The sequence below is a fragment of the Coenobita brevimanus genome, chromosome 54 (assembly GCF_032717465.1).
Source record: "Coenobita brevimanus isolate Jiangsu-jjx chromosome 54, ASM3271746v2, whole genome shotgun sequence".
In the NCBI taxonomy this organism is placed as follows: Eukaryota; Metazoa; Arthropoda; class Malacostraca; order Decapoda; family Coenobitidae; genus Coenobita; species Coenobita brevimanus.
The window spans coordinates 7154121-7178255 of NC_137007.1; the positions used below are offsets into that span (position 1 = coordinate 7154121).

General features: G+C 41.5%; 1 protein-coding gene across 1 annotated transcript in view; it reads right to left on the reverse strand.

Annotated features, from left to right (window-relative positions):
- Positions 1–24135, reverse strand: part of Exn (Ephexin) — a 344579-nt gene that overhangs the window by 163901 nt on the left and 156543 nt on the right. Inside the window, exons 12-15 of the mRNA XM_080273353.1 lie at positions 17511–17990; positions 8980–8997; positions 7108–7125; positions 4248–4939 (exon numbers count right to left, since the gene is read on the reverse strand). Of these exons, the coding sequence (XP_080129479.1) occupies positions 4248–4939; positions 7108–7125; positions 8980–8997; positions 17511–17990 (1208 nt within the window). The remainder of the gene's footprint in view (positions 1–4247; positions 4940–7107; positions 7126–8979; positions 8998–17510; positions 17991–24135) is intronic.

Genomic DNA, 24135 nt, shown 5'->3' on the forward strand with positions numbered 1-24135 from the left:
CTAGTCAGCTTGCAGCTAATGGGTCTATATCAGAAACAGCATTACGGAAATCCACTCTATGGAAGTTAAAAAGCCTAAGGGAAAATCAGCTTATGGCCAACACCCTCCCCACAACCACTCCTAATGACCCCAAAAACCTGCCATAATCACCTGAAACTGGCCTTCAGTGTGCCAGACAACGATAAACATAATTAAAAGCACATTATACTGTAAGTAACCTAGTGTGAGGAGGCAGACCACACCATCATCCACTTGGTGGCTGAAAATGGCCGTATTAGGTGCATGTTTCTGCCACCTAATACGACTGCTCTCATCCAACCAATGGACCAAGGAGTGATCGTGGCAACAAAGCGCCTATACCGAAGGAAGTTCCTGGACGAGGTGATGGTTGTTCTCGAGGACGAGGACGAGCGCAGGGAGGGACGGGACACGCGAGGCCAGCGGACTCTGGAAAACCTTCACCGCTATAACATCAAGTCTGCAATCTACAACTGGGCCAGTGCATGGAAGGAAGTCCCTGTCAAGACTTTAGAAAATGGTTGGTCTCGTCTGCCTTTCGGAACAGATGTGGAGTACGATTTTCTAGGGTTTGACGTGGATGACTTCCATGCACGGCTATGTACGTATGGCGGCGATGTTGATGTGGACGATGTGCACGAGTGGTTGGATGACGACGAGGGCGATCCTGGGTATCAGACATTGTCTGATACCGAGATCGCATCTTCAGTTGCAGGTGTCAGTACCCAGCTTGAAGATTCCGACGAGGATGGCGACGATGATGCGGACTCCTCTCAGCGTGACACTACTCCTGCCATCCCCAAGCTGAGCGCACTCCGGGAACACCTAGAGTTCGTTCTCGACTACCTGGAACACCCGGACTGCGACAGGGAGATGGAGCCCTTGGGACTTGTGGAGGAAGTGCGTGCTTTCAGGCAGCGCATCACCAATCGTCAGAATCGTCGGTCCTTGCGTCAATCAACGATTGACAGTTTTTTCAGACCCGTGACCCCCGCTGAGCCCAGCCTGGCTCCACTCCGTTGCCTCCCCAAGACAGGGCCTCATGCTCTGAGCCACACCCCAGCACATCAGCCACGGTGGAGTCACCGCTTGACGTGAGTTTGCGTCTGTCTTCAGAGTCATCTGCAGTGGGTACGCCATCACCACGACCCAGCGACGCACCCCTAGGTCACCTGCCAGTGATACTCTCGGATTCTGACAGTGATTAAACAGCAAGAACTCTCCACTAGACCACATGGGAATTTACAGTGTTGTGCACTGAAAAAAAAAGTGTGTTGTGTTAAGGATTTACAGTTGTGAGTGAAAAGACTAATTTGGAACAAAATTTAACATAATTAGACTTGTTTGTTTTTGCTTTAGAAAATGGTTAGAAGAGTGGGAAAAGTTAAAGTGCAGAGTGCAACACTTAGTAAGTTACAATGGAGATTAAGTTAGACAAGAGTGCGCACTGTGAAGAGAATGGACTTCTGAGTGCGCTTGACTAAGTTCAGAGCAAGACTTCATGAACAGTGTACTGGAAGTGCTTCAGGAAATCCTTCTTACTGTCAGAGTCCGAGAGGAGGTGGTTATTCATCGAGATGGCCATGGACTTGCTGTAAGTAGGCAGAATGTTTCGTACTGCACTTTTATCCATACTATACTTACCTCAAACACCTCATTTCACTCTTTAATGTCCTTTATTGGTGTGAATAGGGTGTTAGGAGCTATGCATGTGCAGTAGGAAGGTGTTTTTCTGAGTTAGGCTAGGTTAGGGTCCATAAGTACCAGTCCAGGAGCCAGGCACTTGTAAGTACCCAGAATGTTGAATATTGTATGAACCTACCTCTAAACCCTCATTTTATGGTTCTTTTGCATTTATTTCAGTCATTTATGTGCCTTATTGGTGTGATTTGGGTCTTAAATAGGTGCTATGCATGTCCAGAGGGAGTTGTATAGGTGTTTCTCTGAGTTAGGGTCCATAAGTACAAGTCCATAGGCTGGGGCCCAATATCCGGACAGGACCACTATCCGGACCTATTACGTCGGATATTGGAGGGATTGCTGTATATATACTGTACCTTTTTCTCCTACTCTGTTCATATTCAGGTGGAAATGACAATTAGGTTTTGGAATCAGTACATGAAAGTGCTATATTGTGAATGTTACTTGATAAGGATACAGGGTCTGGTCTCTTAGACTATGTGGATTTTTTTTTTCCCCCACTTTACTTCCAAATTTAACAAAAAGCCCCTACATAATAACTACATGTTGTCACACGATATCATTTCATTTTCAAAGGCTCCAACAGGCTTGCATACGTCGGCCTTGGTCACCTAATGGTGGTTCTCCATGCTGCTCAATCTCTAGCAGCCTCCCTATTCAGTCCCTTATCCCTGAGGTCAGGCTCAATGACCTCATCACAGGCATTTTTTGGTCTACCTCTCTCAACCCTATCTCTAATGTTAACAATTCTCACTTTCTTCAATCACTTGTCATCCTCCATCTTCTCCACATGCCAAAACTACCTCAATCTACCCCTCCTCATCACAACAACAATAAACTCCAGTCCCATCCTAACTCTAAACACTTCCATCGTAAACCTAGCCCCCCTAGGCCTCGCACTAAAGGGTGCACTGCACATCCACCTAATCACTGTCATTTCTGTATGTCTGAGCCTGCAAATATCCTCTTCCTATACTGCCCAGTCTCACTACCATACAGCATTACACTCCTAACACATGCCACATGCAAAGATCCTTTAGCACGGAGGGAGAGCCCTCTCAGTATCGGCAGAGGCAACAGCTCCCTGAACTTTTTTCCAACCACTCCTTGCACTAGCCAAGAGCCAGCCCCACCTCCAGCACTTAACACGTCTCCCTGATAACAAAACTCTTCCACATACTCGACAGACTCACCAGCAATATCAATCCTTTCATGCCTGATGATCTTCATGTGCTCTCCCTGACACACTGCACACATGAAATCAGCATTATCTCAGAGTCTATCTCTTGTGCACCCACTTATCACATAACACTGCACAAGATGGAATGACAATATATTCCACTTAAACACACTGCTCTAGAAAGTGCACCAGGCACTTAATTCTAAATTCACTTTAATACAGAGGAAGCACTGCAGTGGGATAATTGAATGCAGGGAGTTCAATGGTGTGGAATACTTTTGTTAATCTGTATTTCATATGAATACTGATGGTGGAGGGGAGAGCTGTGGCCTGGTGTCTGAAAGGAGGTGAAATTAATCCTGGGCTGTAGCAGGGAACAGAATCATTAACTTAATTTTGAAAGGCTTTTTATATGCTTACATGTGTCAAGTCTTACTCACCTGATGTGGCTTTCCATGCTGTGAAATATCCAGTTGAATTTCTCTTCAATCCCTTAACCTTGAGCCCATTATAGGACCTCAAATGCTCTTAGTCCTCTACCTACCACTTTCACACTCATCTATCTTCACCCAGTTTTCCATTGGGTGTGATCTCAGGGTTAAATGACTGAATAGGGTAGCTGCCAGAGATGAAGCAGCATGGAGAGCCATCATTAGGTAACAAAGACCGACAAATGCAAGCATGCTGGAGCCTTCAAAAATGAATGAACGAATTCTCTCCACATGTCAAAATCATCTACGGCTCCACATAAGCATCACATCACTAATGCCTTCATTTCCCACCTAGCCATCCTCAACTCTGTACGCTCAAATCTACACGTTTTCCACCTTTACTTCCCGTGTTTCACTACCATAAAAGATTACACTTCTTACACAAAGAGAATACAATTTTCATTTGGCCCTCATTCCATACTCAGAACAAAAACCCATCTGCACCACAATCTGTAACAAATTTAAAAAGGATCTACCCAAATTACACTGTGGACATCAACCATCCCTAGCTAATTGCATACAAACACAGACTAGGTAACACTACAAGGGATTATGGCTGCATCCTATAGCATGCAACATGTCGTGTCAAATTACTGGCCATTCCCACAACTGAAGAAACAACACCACATCCAAAGTACCTGGAGATGCAGTTCCCCCTGTGGAGTTCCTTGGCTGACTCTGTATCACAGGTATGCTCAGTGCAGATGATGATGTTGCTCAACAACAACAACAACAACAAAACATCAAACTACCAGCAAGACTAAAAGCTTAATTCTCTGTGTTGTACTTGTATACAATAACCTATACTTTTAAATTAATCATATCATACAAACATGGAATTAAAAAAAGTAACTTACCTCATAGTCATCCTCGGAGGAGCAGTCACCCTGGTTTTGCGCTGCTCGTTCCAAAACAGTGGCTGTGTAGAACTGGTAGAGTGGCTCATCAGCAAAATGTGAACTTACATACAGTGGCTCGTCTTGTATAAGGGCATTACAGCTGAAGTCCAGGTAGCTGTTGTTATCACCATCTATTGGAGATGGGGATATGTGAAGGAGAGAAGTCTTGCTTGAAGAAGGTTTGAGGGCTGGTAAAGGGGCAGGGGTGCGTCGAGCTGGAAGTGGGGGTGGGGCAGATGCTATATCACCAGGTCGAATGTAGCCTTCACTAGAGCCATGTGACCCCACACTAGCCACAGATGTCCTGGCATTAGGTACATTGAGTGCGACAGAATTAGTGACATCTGATCCTAGGGGTCTTTCATCACCACTAGAGTCCCCACCGTGGCCACTGCTATGATTGCCATGAATTCTGGAGTCTTTAAAGTGACTGCTGAGTGTTGAAGCATCTATGGTTGCATACTTGACTGAATTTGGTCGAAGTCCTATGTAACCAGCATCATCTGGGTGAACCAAAACAGGAACTGGAGATGTGTCACTACTGGAACAATCTGAGGTGCGCAGGACACGCCGCCCTGGAGGAGCCATTGGACCAGAAGACAGTATTTGGTTAAGTCGAGATGCTACTTCAGTCTTGCTCAGTTCTTCACCTTCACCGCCATCATCACCATCTTTATCTGTACCACAAGTAATAATTTATTAGTCATTATTGCAAGCTGATTAATTCAGCAATGCTCAAATATACTTTGTCATCAACACCATCATCATCTCAGCCATTACTCCCATAAAAAGATGGATGAGGTAGGATCCAAGATAAAGCAAAATATAATGGTGTGAGACCTATAAACATTATGCCCAGAGATATGGTCCACAAAATCATTCACACATCCAAGCCTTCAAAATCATGACTCAACCTTTACAGATCCTTACATATGCACATCACATACACTAGTCAGATGTGAATTATTCTGTTGATCCATCCATCCATCCATCATCCAGTCCTATGCTGCCCCATGGGGAGTGTAGGAACCCAGGGTTAGGCAAGTTGGTCCTGACATTTAAGATAAGAGTGACCAGCCTCACTCATCAGAGTGGTAATACGTGAGCAATAAAACCCAACCTCCCCTTGGATATAAACCTACACAGGCTTAATCCAATTGGAGCACCTTAATAACCCACTAAACCACCAGGTGCCATAATCTGGTTATATGGTTACCATCCAATGTACTAAATGGTTTCCTGGTGCACAGGAAACCATTTGACTTGTCACTCAGTGTAGAGTCACCTATAGGCAAATGGAAGAGGAAAGAATGAAGGAAAGAAAGAGAGAAGACGGGGGGTAAAGTCATCTATAGGCAGAAGAAAGAGGAAACAATGAAGGAAAGAAAGACAAAAGAGGAAGGAAAGAAGAAAGGAAAGGGCAGACACCCAAAGCAGCAGTACATCGAGTGCATGGATGGTGAGTGCCCCCACCTACCACTGTTCTGTTGATTACCCAGTTAAAAAAAAGAATACCAAACCCCTTTCATGTGTGTCGCTTTACATACCTCCTCTATTGATCCGAGTCCCTTGTCAGTTTCTAAACTTTACTAACTTCCATTACTTGCTTTCTCACATATGCAGTTACCACCTTCATCTACCTTCTTAAAGCCTATTAAGCCCAGTTTCACTTTCAGAGTCAATCACTCACACATCCCTAGTTCACCATCCTATTTATATCCATACCCCCCACACGACCATCCCACCTAGGTATACATTCTTCTACCCCACTTTCAATAGACTTTCTTATTATAAATCTTTCAGGAATCACAGCGCTCCTTAGCCTATTCAGTCTACACAAACCATATTCAGTACTTAACAGAACATTTCCACTGCTCTTACTTATGACTTATCACATCCTAAATTCAATTTAGGTCAGTGTACTGTGGGGTACGGGGGTCATCACCTTCGATAGTGGAGGCCTTCCAAGTGAAGGAGGGGCAGGAGTGAAAAGAACCTTTTACAAATGGGTGAAGTCAGGCTAATATGTAGCTATATGAAGTAGGTAATTAATACCAAAGCACTATTCACAGGTTCAGGATGCAGTATTCCCAATACCATATGGAAAAACAAAAACAAAAAATGGTACATAAGCATGGTGTGTCATCTTTACATCTTCAGTTTATTGTGAATTCTAAGGAATCATCATTCCAAAGCTTCTTACAGATGGGATGAAAAAACTTAGTACCGGCAATAAAGTCTGCGTATTTCAAGGTATTCATCGTCATCATCCAGACCTCCTTTCCCACCCTAGGATGGGATGAGGAGTAGCAATGTCCAGACAGCCCAAATTTGCCCAATCCAATGGGCCATGCTTCCATTCACTCCTCATTCAAGCCACCAGAATCCAGGCTCTATCAGATACGCCAAAAACATTCACCACGTTCTGTAGTTTCATATAACGTATCCGATAGAGTCAGTCCTGACGCTGTCATGTTACAAAGGGGTGCCAAACCCCTGATCATGCACTTATCACAATATTCATCCAGCCAGCTCAATCTATTGTCAGTTCCCTAGCCTCACTGACTTCCAAACCTCTCTTCCTCACACAGTCATCCACCATATCCCTCTACCTTCTCCTTGGTCTACCTTGCCTCCTCCCTCCTTCAAATTCACTCAGACATACCTTTTTTACCACTCCATTGTTAACCATTCTTTCCACATGACCATACCATCTCAGGACACTCTCTTCGATTCTGGTGTCCACAGACTTCCTCACTCCACATCTTTCATGAATCATATTATTTTGTATCCTATCCACTCTCTGTATTCCACATACATTCCTCAGCAGTCCCATCTCCACTGCTCTCACTCTCACTCACTCTTGACTTTTCATTTTCATGTCACACCATAGTCTCACATCCTTATGTTAAAGCTGGCACTAACACTTCTTCATGTAAGCCTCGTGCAGCTGCAACACTCAAGCCTCTGTTTCTTATCAAGGCCCTCATTGCACCAGCTACTTTCCTTCTTTGTGTCATTCTACTTTCCGCTTTTTTTTGCACATTTTCCTCTCTTTTCTATCACTGTACCCAGGTATTTGAACTCTCTCACCAATTCCAGTCTTTCTCCATTCACTGTAACATTGCACTGGGGTCACCTTCTCTCTCAATAACCATCACTTTACTCTTTTCTACATTTACTCTCAAGGCACGACACTCACAGACATCAACAAAACTCTGCACTAGTCTACCAAGTTCTTGTTCGGTATTTGCAAGCAGTACTGCATCATCAGCATACAACAAATTTGAGATATTCCATCCATCACCATTCATTACCTATGCCATCCCATATAAACATACCAAAGAATAAAGTCAGGGTGGCTTAAAAAAAAAATAAGTTTTAGAACAACATTATGAACTACGAAACTTTTGTCATTTTCACGATATGCTGAATAATGTTAATAGGTTGCAATGAACTGCTGTGGTCTCCTAACTTTCACAATGAAAGTAATAAATGATGTTTTTGTTCACTTTCTGAATGTTTGTATACTGTATGTAAAATAAATGTCATAACAATTATGAGCACATATTACTAGTGGGGGCTTTTTATGATCCACAGTGGGTCCTCCTGCTCAAACTATTTCCATGGATCTTCACTGCATTCTGAACACTGATAGTACCCATATATTTTTTTCAGTATAATACAGTGATGAATGAAAAAGTACTTATAATTTAGCATCATTACCAGTATGTGACTCTCAAAATGTAAAAAAGCATGGCCCCATTCAGTATGACCTCTTACATGATATTGAAACCTTTGACATAACTCCACTGATTAGGGCCTGCATGTGGTGGCTCTGTGGACCCTCAGTGAAGCAGCTGAAGCACCCACTCAGGAACCAAACCACTTTAAATTTCCCTGCACCTCAGCATGGGGAAGGACTCCTAATGTGACTCTAGTGAAACACTGTCTACCACAACGGGGTATTGACATGGTTTATGTACTGTATTAAACTTGTATGAAAACCCCACAGATACAGTGACTTACCAGGGGTCAACAGGTTTGCTCAGCCAAACAGACTACAGTTCAACAACAGCAACAATAACACTGCTTTAGAATGCTATTCTATCTATCTATCTATAGCCCGACGCCCTAATCCTGCAAAGGATGGCCGCAGACAAAACGCCTCCAAGTCGCTCTGTCACCCACCATTTGACTACCCTCCCCCCAACTCACCCCCCCCTCCCTCATATACCTCTCAACTCCATCCCTCCACCTCATCCTCAGCCTACCTCTCCCTCTCCCTCCCTCCACCTCACCTACATACACCCTCTTAGTCAGTCTTTCATTCTCCATTCTCTTCACATGTCCAAACCACCTCAGTGTATTTCTCCTAATCTTCTCAACCACATCCACATCCACCCCACAGCGTTCCTTCACTTCTTCATTCGTCAACCTGTCCCTCCATGTCACTCCACATGCTCCTCTCAAGTAACTCATTTCCACTGCTCTCACTCTTGACTTGTTCCCCTCTTGCAAGGTCCATGCCTCACTTCCACAAATGCCTTACTAACAAATCCACACAATATGTAACTGATGGCATCAACTCTGCACAACCTGCATAATGTACACTTCTTGCAACAACAGACATAAGTAAAGCCCTTGACGTCATCCCGTGATGTAAAGTAATCACCAGAATCTACAACACAAACAAGTGAATTTTTCTCTTTGAAAGTTGGTTTGAAACAGGGATGTGTCATGTCTCCATGGTTGTTCAATCTGTACATGGATGGGGTAATAAAAGAGGTACAAGGTAGGGTAGTGGATGTTGGAGTAGCCCTGGTGAGAGAGGATATTGTTTGGAAACTCCCTGTACTGTTGTTTGCAGATGGTACTGTGTTGTTGAGTGAAGACGAACGGGAGCTCCAAGGCTTGGTGGATGAGTTTGAGAGAGTGTGTAAGAAACGGAATCTAAAGGTGAATGTAGGAAAGAGTAAAGTGATGGTCTTTGAGAAAGGTGAAGTTAGTGAATGTACAGCGAGGCTGGATGGTAAGGAATTGGAAAATGTGAGTACGATTAAGTACTTGGGTAGTGTGATGAGTAAGGATGGAGGTTTGGAGGATGAAGTGCTTGAAAGGGTACAGCAGGGAAGAAAGGTTGCTGGTTCTTTGAAAGCAGTGATAAGAAACAGGGAAGTGAGCATGGAAGTGAAAAAGTTACTACATGACAGTATTGTGATACCAACTCTAACGTATGGAAGTGAAGCTTGGACATTGTTGGAAGGACAAGTCAAGAGTGAGAGCAGTGGAAATGAGTTATTTAAGAGGAGCCTGTGGAGTCACGTGGAGAGACAGGCTGACAAATGAGGATATAAAGGAGCGTTGTGGTGTTGATGTGGATGTGATAGGAAGCGTTATGAGGAACACACTGATGTGGTTTGGCCATGTGGAGAGGATGGAGGGTGAAAGACTGACGAAGAGTGTGTATGTGAGTGAGGTGGAGGGGGGAAGCGGGAGGGGGAGGCCGAGGATGAGATGGAGGGATGGGGTGGAGAGGTATATGAGAGAGGGGGGTGTGAGTTGGGAGCAGGGCAGTGAAATGGCAGGGGACAGGGCGACTTGGAGGCGATTTGTTTGTGGCCACCCCGAATGGGATTGAGGCATCTGCCAATAGATAGATAGAGATGTGTTAGGAGTGTAATGCTGTATGGCAGTGAGACCTGGGCACTGAAGGAGGAAGACATTTGCCGGCTCAGACGTACAGAAATGACAATGATTAGGTGGATGTGCAGTGCATCCCTGTGTCCAAGGCCTGGAGGGGCTGGGTTTACAATGGAAGAGTTGAGAGGTAGGATGGGACTGGAGTGTATTGGTGTTGTGATGAGGAGAGGTAGATTGAGGTGGTTTGGACATTTGGAGAAGATGGGGGATGATAATTGGGTGAGGAAGGTGAGAAGTGTTAATATTGGGGGTGGGGTTATGAGGGGTAGACCGAGAAAGACATGGGACGAGGTCATTAAGTGTGACCTTAGGGTTAAGGGACTGAACAGGGAGGCTGCAATGGATCGTGCAGCGTGGAGAGCCGCCATTGGGTGACCAAGGCCGACACATGCAAGCATGTTGGAGCCTTTAAAAACGAAAATGAAAACAAATGATAAAATAAAAATGACACTTCACTTCTAAATGACTTACCGACATGAAATAATAATATTTCCTGAAACATACTAACATTATCCCATACTGCAATTTCAGAAAATCCTGTCAAAGTTTTCTTCATCTTAAGAATATTTTTACATTGCTTTCCTTCTCAGCAGATTCAGTTTTTATACGTCCACATGTAATGTGGAGAAAACAAAGTTTACAACCAGCACTTCCTGTCTCTAATTTTGAAAGTTTGAAAATAAAAAGCAATATTGTTTTTGACAGATATGGTTTTTGGTTTATTAACCCCTTAACTGCGGGCGTCACTTTCGTGCCGCTTGGGAGCAAGGGATCATACCGCGGGGCGACACTTTTGTGATTCTGTGTTATTTTGAATTCGCCCTGGCTTTCAAGTGGTGGCTTGTATCATCTACCAGTACTGCCAATGTCCAACACTAGTCAGCACTCCTAATTTCATCTGCACTCCCATCCATTGTTGACAAGTTAGCCATTTCTCCCTGTTCTCGACTCCCCTCCCTACCTCCCCTCCATTACCCTATCCTCTCGCCTGCCCGGCCGTGCTACGCTAAGTAAATCTTCCCTGGAATTTTCCACTGATTTCATCCATTGAAATAAGCCCTATGCCCTATTCTTATACGAAATAATATATACAAAAAAGAAATAAGGTAAGTGATAGTGCCATACACCTGGAATTGGCTAATTATCACCTGACAACACCTCACGTGCACTCGGTCGCTAATTTTCGCTGTTTATTTCCCCTTGAAATATGCCGTATAATCTATTTTCGTAATATATATACATATAAAGAGGGAAGGGAGAAGCCTAAGTGATATTTACATTCACCTAGAACTACAGTACCTAATTTATTATGTATTGTCTTGGTTTCCTGCCAATCATTTCATTGCTATATATTAGCAGGTACCATAGGGCAGAAGTTGGTAGTATTGCACCTACCCTAACTAGGTGGCAGGAGGTCACCACTATCAGTTCACCGTCGTCTTTGAAAGTGGAAGTATGTCTGATTTGCTCCTGCTAACTTCCGCCGCTTTATAGCCCCACGCAAAGGGCCCTGTGACCTTTACCCCCTACTAAATCTCGTGTGGAAAGAGGTGAAGGGCTGACAATTGAGAGAGATTGACTATGATCTTTTTATTGAGTAAAACAGTGCAAGTGGAATTGTAAATAAAGTGTAAATAATGTGTAAGCAGCAAGAAAGCAATGAAAGTAAATATAAGTGAACAGTGGAAAATAGTTTTATAAGTTACTTCAAGTGACAGTGCATAACACAGTGTAAATAAAATAGAAATGTAAATAATGTAAATAAAGTAGAGAACGTAAATAGAAATGTAAATGAGTGGTATTATAAGAATACGAGTATATATACTAGGAGTAATGAAAGAGAAAGTTTCACTCTAGCATGTATGAATACTATGAGTTATGAGAGTGAAGGTGAAAGTGACATTCACTCTCAATGCTAGTATACAGGACGAGAAAGTGAATGCTACGTATTTTACTGAAAGAAATTGAATCCCTACAGTGACAATAAACTACTATTACTGAAGGAAACTTATGGATAAAGACTGTAGATATACATAAGTGTTATAAAGTAACAGAAATATAAACTGTGAGTGTTTTTATGAATAATAGACAACACTAGCGGCGAACGATCGGAAGTGGGATGGTCATACGCCCTCGTAATTTTCATTGCTTTCACAGTGTTTTTTTTGGGGAGTATGGATTCCAAATTATTTGAGAATCATAGATTAGTGTTTCTAGTGTTAATATCAGGCTGTGGTAATCATATTACGAGTTGTCGGGAAGTGTAAAGTGGAGACTTCGTTACCCAACTTCAGAGGTCTCCACAAGTCCTACGGTACTCGATGAAGGCTCAACAAACACCCAAGGAGAAAGCTGACGGTATGTGCCATAAGTATATGTGATTTTAATATTCTAAGACTAATAACTGATTTTTGGCAAGTATTTCTTGAGAGGCTGTCGGAGCGCGAATATGCCCGCGGGAGCCGCAAGTCAAAGCAAAACAAGCCCACGGTGTAAGGGTTAAGAAGTGGGGTAAATTTGTTATATAACAGTAATCATTACTGGAGTTAACTTATATTGTATGTTGTCTCATATCATTACCAAATATCAATAATTCTATAGCAATATATTATAAGCATTGTTTTGTGTTTAAAACAGATGTATTTTATGGGCTTAGATATTTGGTTATCAAAAGCTATTATTACTGTTAAGATAATGTGTGAAATCACTTGTGCAACAGAATTTTCAATAATAATTATTTAGAAGATTGAGAAATGCAAGTATACTGTATAATTACCAAAGAAAGGAGAGTAGCAAGGCAACTGACTCTTTCTCCTACTATTGTGTAGTGTGAACTGATCTTTGCCAGCTCATGAGTTGTGCTGTGCTCTCAAGCCTCTCATGCTGAAGCATGTTTTGCTGTGTAGCAGGAAGCCCAAGGATAACAGCCAAACGGGTCAAAAAATGATTGTGTTCAATTCCCTCATTCAAATAACTGTGTGAAAATAAGATTTTATTGGGCTGTTCATATTTATGTATAGCGGAAACATTATTTTATTTAAATTTAAGGTCAAACTTTGAAAAAACCCACTTTTGCCCGGGTTTTGGAGGGTATTTTGTGGGGGGGGGGGAAACTGGGTTGGGCTTAAAAAAAAAAAAAAAAAAAAAGTTTTTTTTTTTTTGCCAACCCTGATACCCATACTGGCACCAACAATAGTATAAGCATAGGAAATTCAAATTTATTAGGGATTTATTCAGGGATGTTGCAGTCAGAGCCAGGTCTTAGTTAAGCTGCAGTATACATGTTGAGATTTCTGTGTGTGTCCATGTAAGTCTCCATAACAGGCCTTCATCACTTGCACACCTGCCTAGAAGCTCTGACCTAATAGCCCCTTGTCCCACTGTAGGACTTGAGCAGCACTAGCACTGGACACAGGGCTTGATATAACAACAGTTTCTTCAAGAGAGGTTTGCATCCAGTGATGCTATCTCAAAAGCAATGGCCAAAAAGACATGGTTTCTGTGTTGAATGTGATGCCATGGAGACAAAACTGGCAACCTGTAAGACACAAGGCAATGGGAGTCCAGATGGATGAACTCTGCATCTCAAGCAACAAAAAGAAGTCAGCATCCAGAACTGACCAACCTGACACATCTTGTGCTGACATGAAGCAGTGGGAGGCAGGTATATTTCTTTGGACAGATGTTCATCTTATCCCAGTTCAAAAGACAACAAATATAAATGATAACAAAAGACAAACACTGAAACATAAACCAACCAACAATTAAAGGTGAACCCCCCCCCCCAAAAAAAAAGGCAAGATGAGCAAGTATCACTAAACTACACCCAGAGAGAAAACTGCATGCATGCAGAGAGTACAATTCAGAGTATAAGATCCTTGCTACATAAAATGAAAGAGAAATCGGAAAGAATTATACTAACTGGGGACTTCAATACAAATATAAATTGGAATACTCTAGATATAAATAGCCAAGAAAGCTGTTGGGACCAAAAGCTCCTGGATCTCGTACAAGAGTTTTTCTTAACGCAACATGTGATGGAAACCACTAGAAAAAGAGGACTTGATGTACCTTCAGTGCTAGATCTAATATTTACTAGGCAAGAAAATGACATTGACAGTTTAATATATCACCCTCCACTCGGCAAAAGCGATCATGCAGTACTAAATTATAACTTCAGGATAGCATATGACATAGTAAACAGCAATGACAGTTACAAAAAGAGCCTAAACTATAAAAAGGGATATTACCAAGACCTAAAGAAGTATTTCTTAGAAGTTGATTGGGAAAATGAGCTTAGAGGACAAGATTTAAATGCTGTATATAAAAAATTTTGTGAATTTTATGAAATAGGAGTCCAGAAGTATATCCCACAGCACAAGGAAGCAGATAAGAAAATACAGAAATGGTTCAATGCAGAATGTAAAAAATCAAAAGAAAGAAGAGATTTGTTGTGGAATAGATACAGAAGACACAATAGTGAAAGGGCATATAATAATTACAAACAGGCAAGAAACGACTATACAAGAATAAGGAGGGAAGCCCAAAAACAGTTTGAGGAGGATATAATAAATAAAAGTAGTGATCAACCAAAGCTGTTTTACAGCTATATCAGAAGCAAAACCAAAGTAAAAGATATAATACAATCCATTATGGACGAGGGAATCACTTATACACAAGAGAAAGATATTTGTGAAGCACTAAATAAGAATTTCCAATTAGTTTTTACAGAAGAAAAAAATTTTGAAAGGGACTATGTGGAACACTCATGTCCACACATACAACCAGATATACAAATAGCAGAAAAAGTAATACAGGAGGAGTTAAGTAGATTAGACAGAGGAAAAGCAAGTGGTCCTGATGAAATTTCATGTTGGGTGTTACGAGAATGTGCAAAGGAGTTAAGTAAACCATTATTTTTAATTTTCAAGAAATCCCTGAGTCAAGGGAAACTACCTGATATTTGGAAAAAAGCAAATATAGTCCCCTTATTCAAGAAAGGAAATAGACAAAATCCTCTCAACTACCGACCAGTATCACTGACCAGTGTTGTAAGCAAGGTATTAGAAAAACTTATAAGAAAAGCTTGGGTAAATCATCTAGAAGAACACAGTATGATAACAGAAAGACAGTTTGGTTTCAGAAAAGGAAAATCATGTGTTACTAATTTGTTGAGCTACTATGACAGAGTAACAAACACAATACAGGAAAGGGAAGGATGGGTGGACAGTATCTATTTAGATTTCAAGAAAGCTTTTGACACAGTACCACACCAAAGACTTTTATGGAAGCTGTACCATCAAGGAGGAATTCGAGGCAAACTGTTTTGTTGGATGCAAGACTTTCTCATAAAAAGAGAAATGAGGACAGTACTAAGAGGAAACTACTCATCATGGAAAGAAGTGACTAGTGGAGTACCACAGGGTTCGGTGCTGGCACCAATCATGTTTTTAGTGTACATAAATGATATAAACAGTAACACTGGAAATGAGAGCTATCTGAATATGTTTGCAGATGATGCAAAAATACAAAGGAGAATTACTAGCACAGACTCTTGTAGGGAGCTACAAGAAGAATTAAATAAACTTCATGAATGGAGTAGTACATGGCAAATGGAATTCAATGTGGACAAGTGTCATGTAATCAAGTTTGGTAAAAGTGGAAAAAGACCTGATTGGGATTATAAGTTGGGAAATAAAACCCTATACACATCAGAAAGAGAGAAAGACCTAGGTGTGATTATCAATAACAGACTATCTCCGGCTGACCACATCAGCGAGATGGTATGGAACATGTATACACTGCTTGCAAATATGAGAATAGCATTCACATACATAAATGAAGACATGCTAAGAAGGATAATAACATCATTCATTAGACCAACCCTGGAATATGCATCAATAGTCTGGAGTCCTCATCTCAAAAAGCACATAGACAAGATTGAAAAAGTTCAAAGGGCCGCTACAAGATGGATACCAAGCTTAAGGGACCTAAGCTACGAAGAAAGACTAAATAAACTGAATCTACCAACACTACAGGAGAGAAGGAAAAGAGGTGACATGATAATGCTATATAAGTGCATATCAGGAAAGGAGAAAATAGATATAAATGATTACTTAACATATGGAGAAGCATCAGCAAGAGGACACTGCAAAAAACTGCATAAGAAGAGAGGTGATAAAGACGTAAGGAAATTCAGTTTCCCAAACAGAGCAATTGATCAATGGAATGCACTACCGAATGAAATAGTGTGTGCCAAAACAATTCACAAATTTAAGGATATGTACGATAAATATGGTTTAAGACACGGGACAGTACGAGCTTGACTCATTCCTGTAAAGATACAATTAGGTAAGAACACACATACACACACATACATAAGGAATACCTGACTCACCTGGGCCAAGCAGGCTTACCAGGAAAGGAAAGGGAGAGGGGAAACAGGAGGTGGGGGGAAGGGGAGGGGGAGAAACTTGGATGAGAAGAGGAGAAATGAACAAGCACTAACTACCTTGCCATAACATTCATAAATATCTAACAACTCACACTACAGAGGCAAAATGACATCCACAAAGAACACAATGCTATGATGAACAGCCTGGAAGAACACAGGAAAGCGTCTGCAATAGAACACAGTGGAAAAAATAGCCAAAACCAAACAAGACAGGCAAGGCTAGTACACTCTAAGAGAATGACAGGGACAAAAGACCTTTCGCTATGCACCTGACAACTTCACCAAAGGAACATTATCATACCTATAAGTAGGGAGATTCACATCAATGGAATTCTCTGTGCCTGTCAACACAAATGTGATTTTTGTTTCTATAGAATAACTATGTAATAAGGAGTATGGGATACTTAGCTCTTCAGGCACTAAACACAAAGGGAGTAGTTAAGAATCATTTACTTTGCAAAAATGTTGTCATGTCAAAGTTGCATGAACATTGGCAATACGGTAACCAACCCATACCTATAAATAAGCAATACTACTTTCCATTATCAAAAGTACAGAACAGTAACTACAGGCAGTGTTGTATAATACATAAGGTTTAAAAGAGATACCCGGTACAGCACCTGAAGAATTCGTTTGGAACAGACGACAGGATATTAAATGGTTGTTGCAGGTATACTTGTATTACACTAGAAAACTAAAAGCTACATTATGCTAGAATGATTACTTACCAGTAATTTTCCATACAGCAAAGCACCTGCCAAAGTTCTTAGTCCCATCTAGCTGCACTAACATGGGACTTTACTGAACTTTATCCAATGATCATCATTAATCATCAACTTCAAACTACTGTTTTCAGTAATAAAAACAGAGGTAGGCAGAAATCACGAAAGGGGGGAAGTGACAGATTTTGTAGTGAAACTCGTAATCTCACATAGGGTGTGCCTTAATATCACACTACAGATAAAGTATTGTAAGCCACATTTCACATACTCTACTGCACTATATTAGCTACGACAAGCATAAATGCAGCACTGATGATATGGGTATTTAAAAAATCAGTGTACCTTTTGGTGGTGGTGCAGGAGGGGCTGTGCGGGGTCTGACAGGGCCCTGACCACCAGATCCAGAAGAGTTCTTCCTCCCATAGTTGGCTGAGGTGGGTCGGCGGGCAATTACTGCTGTTGGGTGGGATTCAGAATGGTGTAATGGGGGTGCAGGTGCATCAGCTGAGCCTTGTGTAGTCAGGGAAACCAGTGAGGGGGTGCTGGACTTGCGCTGATCATGAGCACTAACCGAAGATACAACACTCTCAGAATCAGATCGCACTGTGCGCTGAGATGTATCAGATAACTCTCCGTTGTCCTGGCCTGCACCACCAGCCTCAATGGTCAGTGTCAAGTAGAATGTGGCAGATTCCTTCTTAGTTGGGGTTGGACCACTCACCACATTGGCCATGGAACCTGAAGAGGACTTGCGGCAAAAATGATTCTTAAATGACCACTTCCGTTTCTCAGCACTGGTTGGACTTGGTTCGCTGGTTAGATCTGGAAAAGGGCAAAGAGGGAGTGCTATAGTTCATACATTTCAAAGAGACTGAGATTCTGGTTCTTTTCCAGCTTATTTTTTGTAGCTCAACACCAGAATAAGACACTAGGACCACTCCACATTAATGCCAAAGCAATTTCCTCATAACTACCACCATATTAATGTCAATTTACTGTTACAAGATGGAGAGGTGGAAATCTTATACCTATTTAAAGTGAACAAACTATCCACCTTTATCTGTCTATTGCCAGATGCCACAATCCTGTAAGGGATAGCCACAAACAAATCGTCTCCATGTCGCACAATCCTCCATCATGTCACTGCCCTCCCCCCAGCTCACCCCCCTCCCCTCTCATATACAGTACCTCTCCATCCATCTCTCTCATCCTCAGCCTCCCCATCCCTCTCCCTCCCCTCCAACTCACATACACTCTCCTCATTAGTCTCTCGCTCTCCATCCTCTCCACATGGCCAAGCCACCTCGGCGTATTTCTGCTAACGCTTTCTATCACATCCACATAACGTTCCTTCAATTCTTCATTTACCACTCTGTCTCTCCATGTAACTTCACATGCTCCTCTCAGATAACTAATTTCCACTGCTCTCACTCTTCACCTGTGTCCTTCCAACAAGGTAGAAGCTTCACTGCCATACATCGGAATTGGTATCACAATGCTATTGTGCAGCGATATTTTTACTTAAATGTTCACCTCCCTATTTCTTATCACTGCTTTCAAAGAACCAACAACCTTTCTTCCTTATTGTACCCTTTCAAGCACTTCATCCTCCAAACTCCCATCCTTACTCATCACACTACCCAAGTATGTAAATGCACTCACAGCTTCCACTTCTTCATCATCCAATCTTAATGTACATTTGGTGACTTCATTTCTCTCGAAGACCATAACTTTACTCTTCCCTACATTCACTTTTAGATTCTGTTTCTTACACACTCTCCCAAATTCATTCACTAAGCCTTGAAGTTCCCCTTCATCTTCGTTTAACAGTAGTCTCATCTGCAAACAAGAGTATGAGAAGTTTCCTACCGATGCCCTCTCCCATTTGGACTGCTCCAACATTCACTGCCCTACCTTGTACCTCTTTATAACCCCATCCTAGACTGGACAGCCATGGAGACACGACACATCCAATTTCAATCCAACATTCAGATAGAAAAATTCACTAAGTTCACTATCCATACGCACTGCAGCCTTAGCACCCCCATACACTCTTCGTGGCATTCAACAACTGCCCATTTACTCATATTCTTATTATTTTCCACATTCCTTGTCAATCCACTCTGTCATATGCTTTCTCCAAATCCATGAAGGCCACATACAACTTCTTTCCCTTCTCTAGAAACTATTCCATTAACCCGCCGGGTCCCGCTGACGTATATATACATCCACAAGTTTTGTCACTGTCAGTCCCGTCGACGTATATAAACGCGAATCAATTGCAAGGTCCCTAATTTGCACAATTTTCAATTTTCGGCGTGATTTTTGGTACGTATACACGGGACACCTTCCTATACAAGATGCCAGGCAGGGATAATGTCTTACCCTGCATGACCCCCCCCCCTCGCATGCCACTGTCTCGGCAATTCACCTGTTACCAGAGTGAAGACATGTCGTGCCATGGTACGAAATTCAAGGCCAGAGTGATTCCCCAATCGATGACAATGTAGAGGACAAAGTTTACGTAGCATTAGAGGAAGAAACAGTCAGAAATGATGATTAGGTAATGTTGCCCAAAAAGGTCAGGTATGTTTGTGTGTTTGGTGAGTGAAACAATGCTTATATTGCCTATATTACTGTGTGAAAACCAATATACTCTCGTACTGCATATAAATTTGTATCAAATAAATAAATAAATACCATTTATGAGTGGTGTGGAATAGTTACCCTCCCACAGAACTCGTTTTCTTTGGAGCCAGCCTGATAGAAAACCCAGTAAGGTAAGGAGTACTGCTACCTGCATCGAGTATTTTAAACCTCAGGTGAGCGATTTCTCTATGAATTTTCAATGTTTCTCACCAAAAGCAGAGGTTTGAGCCAAAAATTTTTTTTTCCAAAATTGGTCAAGATTGGGGGGAGTCAATGGTAGAAAATCGGTCGGGATCGGGCGGGTTAAAGACCTAAGGATGAATATTTGATCTACAAGACTTCTTTCCTTCCTAAAACCTCCCTGTTCTTCTCCTATTAGTTCCCCTGTTATTTCCCTAACTCTGTCAATAAATATCCTACTGTATACTTTTCCACTAAGTAGACAAATGCCACTATGATTATCACACACTTCTTTTTCCCCTTTTCCTTTGTACAAGGAAATAATTATACCTGACTTCCAATCCTCCAGGACTTTACCTTCCTCCCAGGCCAATCTGCACATCTTTCATATCCATTCTACTACTATCTCTCACCCATGCTTGAGCACTTCACCACACACCTGATCAATTCCTGAGCCTTTCTCCAGTTTGACTTTCTTCACTGCTTCCACTACTTCCATCCTACTAATCTCTTCCTCCTTTCTCATCTCTCTCCTTCTCCCAGCCATTCCCAAGCCACTTATACTTGCATTACTTTCATTCTCTAAGTTTAACAGTTCCTTAAAGTGTTCTCTCCATCTGCTCACTTTTTCTCCGTTCTCCACTATCAATCTGCCATTTTTATCTTTCATTCCCGTACTAACTTCTCTATCACCCTATCTAACTCTCTTTACCTCCTTCCAGAACATCTTATATTCCCACCACTTTCCACTCAAATTCTTTCCAGATTCCTCATCCACTCTTCTCTCACTTACTAATCTTTTCACCTCTCTCTTCCTCGCAACATATAACTCACTTCTGTCTCTCAACTTCCTCCATCCCTTAGCTTATCATCCAATCACTAAATATCATTCATTCATTCATCATCAAATCCAGTGTTCCCCCATGAGGAACGTAGGAGCCTGGGTCTAGGCATGTTGGTGCTGACATTTAAGATGAGAGTGACCAGCATCACTCATTCCTGAGTGGCATTATGTTAGCAATAAACTCCAACCACCTCTTGGATATAAACCTGCACCGGCTCAATCCGATTCGAGTGTCTTAATTACTCACTAAACTACCAGGTGCCATAACTTGGTTACATGGTTACCACCCAGTGCAGTAAATGGTCTCCTGGCATACAAGAAACCATTTGGCTTGACACTCAATGTAGAGTCACCCATAGGCAGAAGGAAGAGGAAACAATGAAGGAAAAAAAGACAGAAGAGGGAGTGTAGAGTCACCCATAGGCATAAGGAAGAGGAAAGAATAATACACTTAAATTTGTCGCAGTCTACAACAATAATTTTTCTACATATCATTTTCCAAACATGTACCCCACCGTAATGCCTGTACAGTACTTCAATATGAAAGGCAGACAGGGTCACAGCTAATGGGTGACAGAGGCAACTGCCACCCTGGGTGCCAAGCAAAGGAAGGGTGTCAAAATGACACAAGAAATGGTATACTTCATCCCTATCACTCCTCAAACTCATTTCCCCCATTTAGCTTTTCGTCATTTCCTCATTAGCAATCCTGATTTTAAATACAACCCACTTTCTGGAGTGGAGTACAGACTTCAAAAGCAGGTTTTCAGCCTTTGGTTCTCTCTTTTTCTTTTTTTTCAGTGAAGTCATTATCATCTTATCCTTATTTTTCACTTATAAATGAGATGGACATGATCCAGAAATAGGTCAAGGAAAGTTCAAACATAATATACTACCAACCATCAGCAGAGTGGCCAGTGATATTTATCATGCATACAATGGCCCATCACTCAAGTCTGGAAAATTTATTAACTCCATACTACAGGTTCCACAAAAAATGTGCTTAATGTGATTACAGTAAGTCACTTCCAAAACCTAGGGAATAGAGACTACTCTGTCTACTGCCAAGGTAAAAAAAAAAAAAAAAGTCATGTTAAAACACACTGTACTTCATTAATCCATTTCAATCCTTCATCAATTTAGCTGCTTCCTCAGCTTCCACTTCCTATTTTTCTCAGATTCACTCCCCACATCTAGCTACTTTGGCCTTTCGTACCTCTTGCCACCCTTTTTCACTCTCATATTGTAAACTCTATTCACCCCCATATTTATATCCATTCTACAGTTTGATCACATACTTTCTCCTTAATCATTCACTGATCTCAATACTTTTAATCTTTTCTAAACCACACCCTCACATCCAACTTAAAAGCCCCATTTCCAATATTCTCAATCTCAGCTTTTAAAACTCATTACCATATCATCCTCTCCATGTTACTGAAACAATGAAAAAGGTCAGGAAAAGAAAATGGCCCATAGCTGTCCTCAAAGATGATGAAATGAAAGTTCCACTTAACCCTATCACCAGTTTTTCATCCCCTCACCCACCCTCCAGAAGTACTGCCTTGTTTGACTGGTGCAACAGCCTCCTCCCTCAATACTTTATCTAGAATTATGTTGTTGCAGTTGTGGTCCCAGGCTCAACTGTATGTGAACCCAGTGGACTGCAGTCCAACATCCTTCATTCAGGGGATAGGGAGGGAAAGGAGGGAGGTCTGTATGACTGGACATGGTTTTATGTGCCACACCACAAGAAGGCATCCCTCTCCAGCACCTACCAAAACTATAAATGCTATAAACATCTTACAACCTTTCTCATGTGCTTCATCAACTACCTGCCTTATTCCAGTTATTAAAGTCACATCCCCACTACCACTCTCAAAACCAATTCACTCGCTTGACATTCTGATTCTTTCTTACCTTTGCTATCTCTGTTTTTCCATGTAACTTTTCTGAACACTAAACAGGCTTATTCCATTATAACTTCTGTACTTTCTTTGACAGCTGTTACCGGAGGTCATAGCATTTTTCTACTCCACTCATCCAGGCTTTCTAACATTACAGAACTTCCTATAAACACTTTATTGCACACTCTCCTCTACATCAAGTAATCACAAATCAACATCCCTTGACTTCCCATTCACTGTATTTTCACAACTGTCTTGATTTCTGCCAATGACACTTTCTAAGGCACCAAATTCTTTCTTTGTGTAGCACCAAACCTGACTCTGCTCTCATCATTTTCAAAACAGCCTTCCCATTTGCCTCTTATTCACATACATTTCTTGCCATTAGTTGCTCCTATTTCATCCTTTAAATCTTTCCAATATTTCCCACCTTCATCAATATAAATCTGCAGCCCTCTCAAAACACTTTCCTATTTTAAGAAACATTAATTTTTCTCCAAATGAATATCTTTTCCATGAGTCCCACTTTAATATTTCCTCTCTTATAACAGAACTCTTTTCTTGAATGCATCCCAAACACATTTTCCTTTCTCTCTGTCACGAATCAAATTCGCGACATTTCCCTTTTGTGAAAAACACGAACTATTAGTGGAAAATTCACTGTGTATCGCTCAGTTAACCATTTCTCTCTCCATTTCGGGGTATACTTTTCAAAACATTCGTCACTTTCAAAAGTGACCGATTTAATGCACGTCACTAAGTGCTCTACTGAGCGATACAATTGTTTCTTTATTGTTCGCCCCTGCTTGCCTCAACCGTTATCCACGTCTTCTTCCGGTGGCTTGTGCGTCCTACCCATACATCATTTGAATTCAGTCCAGTGTTTGCTTTGACGGAGAGAGGTCCTGTGCTCCAGAAGTGTGAGAGGAGAGGTCAGCTAGCACCCAAGCTCCACAAGATCACAGTTATCCAAGCTCCCACCCCCTGGGTGATACACAGCATTCATCGACTAGTATTTCCTTCTTGTATTTTTCTAGTCTTAAGAGTTTAATTAAGGTGTTTTTCCTAGGCGTAAGGATTTAGCTTTTGCGTGAGTGAGTGAGTGCGATCTCATTAATTTGATTTTGAATTGTAATGTGAAATTTATTTTTTGTAATCAATAAATTTAACAGTTCTTTTTCTTGAGCTTAATGTAAAGTAAACTCTTGTTTCATTTCTCCAAATTAAGCTTATTTTCCATATAGCTCCTAGCTTGCATAAACGTTTTGCTATTCATAACTGGTACTTAGACCAGTCTTGCCGTATTAACTTAAAATCCATTGTGCCACCTAGGAGTTAAGCATCAGCAAGAACCTGATATTATTATTAGTATTAGTTATTTATTGTC